This window comes from Anarrhichthys ocellatus, unplaced genomic scaffold, assembly GCF_004355925.1.
Source record: "Anarrhichthys ocellatus isolate YVR2014 unplaced genomic scaffold, GSC_Weel_1.0 scaffold3, whole genome shotgun sequence".
Taxonomy (NCBI): domain Eukaryota; kingdom Metazoa; phylum Chordata; class Actinopteri; order Perciformes; family Anarhichadidae; genus Anarrhichthys; species Anarrhichthys ocellatus.
This window is the reverse complement of record NW_022280033.1, coordinates 2,447,977-2,455,201: the sequence shown is the minus strand read 5'-3', so window position 1 is coordinate 2,455,201 and position 7,225 is coordinate 2,447,977. Positions and strand designations below refer to the sequence as shown.

Below are 7,225 nucleotides of genomic sequence, written 5' to 3'. Positions count from 1 at the left end.
TATTGCAAATAATGCAGGGATTGATTGGATTTGTGATTATTATTTTTTTGCGATTTAAAATTCCTGCAGGGACTTACTCGCCTGAGATCCCGCTCTCATGGACACATTATTGCTCTCGACAACTGACTACTGTACAACTTTGACCTTTTGGAATAGGGCTGCTGTTTGTTGCCGTCTTGTGATTGTGATTGGAGGAAGTACATGTTTGCCCTTTAATTAAAAAGCAGGTTGCATTGTGGGAGGCCTGATAATGGCAACAAGCAATATCATCAGAACAAAGATCATCAAAAGCTGTGCAGGCATCAGCAGACTCTGCTTTGCTCCGTGCATATATATGTGTTTTTGTGCAGGTTAATGGAGCTGCATCCTTCTTGAAATAGGTTTGTGAGTGATTTACTGCTGCCAAGTATAGTGGCATCATAAAACTATGCACGAGTCGCTAAAAAGAAAAGAGGAAAAAAAAAAATGTGTCCACCATCGGAGGATGAGAGGGCTTCCCAACACTCAATGGAACAGGAAGTTCAGAGTCGTAACAAACATGCATTCTCAGTGATGCAGTGCTCACATGTAAAAGATAAAAATGCATAAAGTATTGACAAGTTTCTGTGAGCCACAGGATGTGATGAGGATATTATAATTCATAAACTTGGTCTGAATCTGTGGGATTTTTAATATGATCGCTGTGATGCTTAGCAATATGCTAAAGAAGCACATCACTTTACACGCGATACAAACACTAGACCTATTTTATGGTATATAATAGGATTATATTGCTTGATGGTAAACAACAGATGGTGTGGGGATGTAGCGATCAGCAGAAGTGAATGTGAGTATTTACAGCTATGAGTCACAGGCAAAAGCTTAACAATAAAACTATGAGTCTAAATATGAACTCCACATTATATCAGAGAGTTCAAGCCAACAGCAGGATTATCAACCAAACAGAAACGTAACACTAATAATCATACATGTTTACAACGTTACAGAAGAGACAGAAGCTCGATTGGTAAACGTCGTCTGGTTCCATCTTCAGATTGTTTCTGTTCTTTTATTGTTTTTGATTGCCGGTTGGACAACAAAAAACATTTGATAATGTCACATTAACTAGTTTGTGGAATTTTTGTGTGTTCCGATTACTTTGGCACCCGGCCTCGGAAGTGCAGCTGGGAAGTGAAGAAGAGTTTGGTTGTAACATTGGTATATCCGGCATCCAGCAGCAGAAGTGTACTGCAGCCAATGAGCCCCGGCCTGTAATGGCCCGCTGCTGACGACACACTCAAGTCCGCAACACCCTGAAACTCTGCCTCCGCTGCTACACGAAGCGCTGTTCGCTTGTTCATTCAAAGTTTATTGATCTTGAACGTGTAGCAATTTCCAAACTGCACCAAATTTGACAACGCACTCCATTGGATGTTCAGCAACACACACGCCAAGTGTAGAGTATATTGGATGAGCAGTTATCAATAAATGAATGAATTGGAAATTAGTTGCTGTCATTTTTCATTCTCACACTATGTGTAATAATTCATCACATTTCACTTCTGACATCGTCACAACAGTTTGCTCCATGTGTGCGTGATTCAATAGTTCAAAATAGCCCCACAACAAAGACACACTGAGTGCAGTGCAAACAACTACTGATCTTGTTCCCCATTGGATTCCACTGCGCAGACACTTCTCTTACTGTAAAGGACAAGTAATTATTGCATAATCCAGCACAGGCCATGATATATTCTAATCAAGCACAGTTAAGGTTCGGCTTGTCAGCTGATTTTTCTGTAGTCAATTACAAACTGTTCTACTTAAGAGGTAAAGCAGCTTATTTTGCAACTCCAAGAGAAAGTCTTTTTACATACTTTGATTCACAACTTACCTATCTGACATAATAACACATAAACCTATTTACAATCCACATTTGGGTATCACTATTGGATATTATCTATTTGATTTTAAAGATGTGGAGAGACTTTGATCTTCCGGTTCTGTAACAGTGGAAGATGTACAGTTACCGCTGTATTCTTATGTTATTAAAAGTGTCGTCTTTATTAAGTGGTGGTGCAGATAGGTTAGCGTTTCATTTCATTCCCTGTGGCTGTTTTCCAGTGTGATTATTGATGATTGTTTCAAACCACCACAGTGTCATGATGGCTGCTTTAACAGACTGGTCATATAATCGAATGTCAGAAGACAGAAAGAGGTGTGAAAAGCCACAACAACATGCCTTGAGTTTCCCCACGGGACCAGTTGAAGGATTCTCCTACAGGCAGATGGCTATCTGCATGACTTTATGTGTGTGTCTGGCTTGTGATGCTATCACATCCTCATGCACACAAAGATAAAGTCACAGTACTAGAGAGGAAACTGTGCATGGTTTTACAACAAGCATCTTTTCAGGTTGTTTAACAGACTGCTGTACACTGTTAAATTGATTTGAACTGGCTGGATTTAGTGAGGCTCAACCATTCACACTGGCTTTTTAACATACTAGTAAAATAAAGCAGTGATGCAAAACTCCGAATAGTATTAGTCCACACTGTTTCCTCTTGATTTATGGGTATTTGTATTATTTGTTATAATGAATTATTATTATTTCCTAGTGTTCAATCTTTCCCTCACTTCACCTAGTTCACTTAGTTCATAAATCTGCCTTTTTTATTTTTTTAAGAGCATAATATGAGATAAAGATATAGGGGGTAAAGGGGTGTGAGATATCCACAGTAGAGCTTAAATGAAAAAAGATATTGAAAAAATAAAGATGCTTGATGGTTGCACCAATAGAGCAGACGTACATATAAAATATACAGACTAAACATCACACTCAATACATTAAAGAGTCACACACCAACAACTCTTGGTATTTATTTAAACATTGTATCAACAAGTTAAAGTGAGAGCAATGTGTTTCACTCACTTGTCACTTTGGAAAACAAATCACAGGTGATGATTTCATTTTGTAGGGTAATACATTAGAATCACATTATATACATAGTCTGACATGCTACAAATAGCAATATAAAGTTGCATAGATGAATTTAAGAAATAAAATAGATGGAATTCAGATGACTAAATAAGGAGGCTATATAACATTTGCAATTCCACACATACAATTACCCAGAACACATCCTAAAAGTCCAACATATATCTTAGATAAGGAAGCTGTCATAAACGTTTGAACCAAAACCCAAAGATTGTAGTGATGTGCAGCATTAGAAAACTAAATGTCTTTATACATTTAGAGCTTTTTTTTAAAAGACTACAGGGTTTCACTTAAAGTCAGCCTTTTTTTTTTTTTTTTTTACATACACCTAGAGTTTTTATCCATTTCTCACTAAGCTCCAGTGCATCCACATGAATACTAAAGATGGCATTAAACACACTTAAATGTCTTTCGTTTCATAATCCGTCTCTTCTTCCCCAGTCTCTCCTCTGATGCTGTGCAGTGGGCGGGGCCAAGTGAGGGACGGCTCCCGCACTGTGCCTCTGCTCTGATCCCTCTGGGACTCAGGCTTCTCGCTGGTAACTGCCTCGTCTGCCGCTGCAGAGCTCTCTCGCCATCTCCCCCTCTACCCCTCCCACACTCATTATCTTTATCTGTACACACACCTCCACTCAACCTTTTCCCCCTTTTTTTTCTCTAGTTTTCTGTATGCATTCTGCATCTTTACCCACTCCCCTTCCCTGCTAACGGAGGTGGGCAAGCTTCCCAGTGCTGGTGCATCTAGCAGGTGCAGCCTCTTTCCCTCCCTCCCTTCCTGTCTCTCTCTCTCTCTCTCTCTCTCTCTCTCTCTCTCTCTCTCTCTCTCTCTCTCTCTCTCTCTCTCTCTCTCTCTCTCTCTCTCTCTCTCTTCCATTACTCTACCAGTGTGCACACTCCATTCTGTCTGTGCCTGCATTTTTCCCCCCCATCTCATTCGTTCCCTTCTCTCAGCGGCAGCAGCTCAGGGAGGCAGCTGTATGTGCGTCTGCATAACAATTGCCACAGGTAAAGACAGCTGCATCGTTGGATGTTGCCAACCCCACAGGGGGCGAGGGAGCCTTCACTGCTGCGGCTGCAAGTTCTCATCCGAGCGCGGGGAGTACATTTCTAATCATCTCCAAGAAAGCATCCTTGAGGGAAGGACGGGCAGAGGATCCCAGCAACCCAACTAACAAATCATAAGCTGACTCAAAAGAGCACAGGCTTTCAGGGACTGAGGAAGAAAACACCACTCAGAGAGCGAGAAGAGAGAATCAGTGGGATATTTTTAATACTGTAGCCTCCTGTTTGTGTTTTTGCTCTTATCTCTTTCTGTCTCTTGTCTCTGGCTCTTTCTTTTTTAATTATTTGCATCCACTCCCTGCTCCTCGTCCTCTCTTGTTTCATCCCTCTCTGGCGGAATGTTCTCTGCAAATAGATGAGAAGAGGCTTTCCGAGCGCTTGGTGCAGTATTAACGGACGGGATACTGAGACAGCAGGGCGCTGAGCGGACAGCTTGGGGATATCTGACCCACAGCCGGCTGGAGAAGGAGCAGGATCACGCGTCGCAGTTGCAGATTTATCCGCCCTGTGATACCACCAGTGCGCGACAACACCCCTAATTATTTTTTTATTTTTTTCACTCTCCCTCTCTGTCCTCATCGAAAGTGTGGCTTTTTGAATGGATCAGGAACATTCTTTGGATTGTACAGCTTTATTTTCAGCCTCACTGGAATAAAGAGCAAAGTGGGTTTGGAACCAAAGAGTGAAAAAAATAATACAAAATAATTAAGATCCTCCAAAAAAAGAAAAGGAGACGCTGATTGAAAAGCAACGGGCAAGAAAGATAGCAGATAATCCAAGGAGAGTGTTCGACAGACGCATAAACGACACATATATCGCTCTCTTTCAGTTACAAAAGAGACCGATTTGGGGGGCTGAGGGACGCTGACTCGGCTAAAGCTGTTGGAACAGGCTGCATTGGACAACATCTTTCATTTTTTTTGGGATCCGCCACGGGGTGGGGGAGGCAACAAGACCCACCCTGCAAGTTTCACTCCCCTCATTCGGCGATACTATCCCATTGTGCTTGACAGGGACAAATATGCATGTTGAGTAGAAATAGCTGTGCTTTTTTTTTACTGCAGTGACATCTGAACATTGATGCCACGGATTCCTCACATGCACGGATGTAAAGCTGTTCCTTCTCACCCACCTCTCCCTCCTGTCCTTTCTTCTCCCAGTTAGAAGCATCACTTCTACTTCTTCTCCCCTGGCTTATCCTGCTGTGAACATTCTTCAAGTTCACATTTGGACATCGAGAGTTGGGCAGGACTAAACGCGGACTAATCGGGCGATCATCAGTCTACGCAAGCTCTCCCATTTCTCACTGGTGTCTCTGAGTGTGAGTGTGCGTGCTTGTGTGTTTGTGAAAGCGTGTCTGCATGTATCTCCTGCACCCCTCCCCTTCTCTTTATCCTCGGATTACATATTTTTGTACATGTTCATAAGTGTCCAATTCCTGTGAGGTCCTTTTGTGTCCATTTGTCCCTTGTCTCTTCTCACTGTCCGGCATTGTTGGGAACCTTTCCGCCATGTGCTGCTGATGCTTATCACAGGGTTAACCCTCAATGAGCCATAAAGGACGGCAGGGAAGGATGAGCGAGTGTTCTGGAGCAGCTGTTTCCGGGGCGGTGATCCTGGAGGAACCTGAGGGTTCAGGGGCTTCAGGGGGCCGCGTTGAGGGCCAGGCCCAGGATCAGGGTCCCCTTCGCTGTGCGGTCTGGCCTCGCCAGCAGACATGGCTGTGTGTGGTCCCCTTACTTATCGGCTTTATTGGCCTTGGATTGAGCCTGATGTTGCTGAAATGGATTGTTGTTGGTACAGTGCGGGATTACGTGCCAACAGACCTGGTGGATGCTAATCGAATAGGCCAGGATCCTATCTTCCTCTCCAAGCCAAGCGGGATTCCCAAAAGTCCCGATTCTACCACCACGACAACTACTCCTACAGTTGATGGCGAGAAGCCCACACCTAGAACTGTAACTATTGCGAAAGGTAGAACTCGTTCCACTGCTACGACCACGACTATAAACCCTCGAGGGAGTGGAGCCTCGGGTAGCCAAGTAACCCCACGGAATCCTCTAAATCGAAATGGACGTGGACCCTCGGCTTTTACTACAACCACTGCAGCGCAACGGACAACCTTCATTATTGGAACAGCAACATCTAGCCCCTCACCGTCCAACCCAACGGTGCTCCATGACTCTACGCAGATGTGGACCCTGGAGCACACTACCACTGAGGCGGTCTCCACCACGCTCACCACCCGTACGCACGGCCACCGCAAAACACGTGAGTCACTTGCATCAGTAAAAGCTTGCCACTTACTTTTATACATTGCGAATGTAAAGTGCGGTTGTGTTTTCTGGCTTGAAACATCAATGGAGAAGGACAACATCTTTGGTCTTTGAATTGAGTTGTCGTGAGGTGGCTTGGTTGAACAGATTTCTGGGCAAACTCACAAATGGCATTCCATGCGTGTATGTGTGTGTGTCACATGTTTGTCCATTGGTTGGCTCTTTCTCATCAAAACTGATATTTGAACTTCTGACAACACGAAATGTTACAGCTTTGTTGACACCTTTTGGCTTGCAATTAACATGGACCACCACCCTTTTGGGGATATTTAATATACGACACTCCAGAGTGATCCATAGCATTGGTAAAATAAGGCAATGAGAACTATGGCAGGAATTAATAATCAATCTGTCTACTGTGGATGGTTGATCCGTTTCTTTGGCACATTCGGATTACACATTAGGCTACAACTTTGGCTTCAAACATTAAGTGTTTCTATGCTATTTGTTGATGTTGGCATCACAAAAAGGATTGGTGCAAAGCCTCAGTGATTGTTTTATAGAGATAGAATGATTTAACATCAAGTTAAAACAATGAGAGTGTGGAACTGCACTCATATGTACACTAAGTTCTTTTTTTTACTAGCTGCAACCTCCAAGCTTTGAGGTTTGAGTATCGACGTGTCGTTTTGTTTGTCTTGTGAAACTAAAAAGCTAACTGAGACGTGAAAAGTGTTCCAATCCATTTGTTAATGGACAATGATGATCTTCTACTTTTTCACCATCTCTGTCCTTGACTCAAGTCATGGTATGCACACATGCTATCGATTGGTGCCGCAGGGATTTTCTCGCGATGATCAATGACACACACACACACACACACACACACACACACACACACACACACACA

At 43.2% G+C, this 7,225-nt stretch overlaps 1 protein-coding gene across 2 annotated transcripts in view; it reads left to right on the top strand.

The window, feature by feature from the left end:
* Window positions 1-3,875: 3,875 nt before the first annotated feature.
* nrg3a (neuregulin 3a) overlaps window positions 3,876-7,225 on the top strand; it is a 301,861-nt gene continuing 298,511 nt past the window's right edge. For both annotated transcript variants that reach the window (XM_031879261.1, XM_031879250.1), the window contains exon 1: window positions 3,876-6,310. In XM_031879261.1, coding sequence (XP_031735121.1) covers window positions 5,587-6,310 — 724 coding nt within the window. In that variant the 5' untranslated portion in view covers window positions 3,876-5,586. The remainder of the gene's footprint in view (window positions 6,311-7,225) is intronic.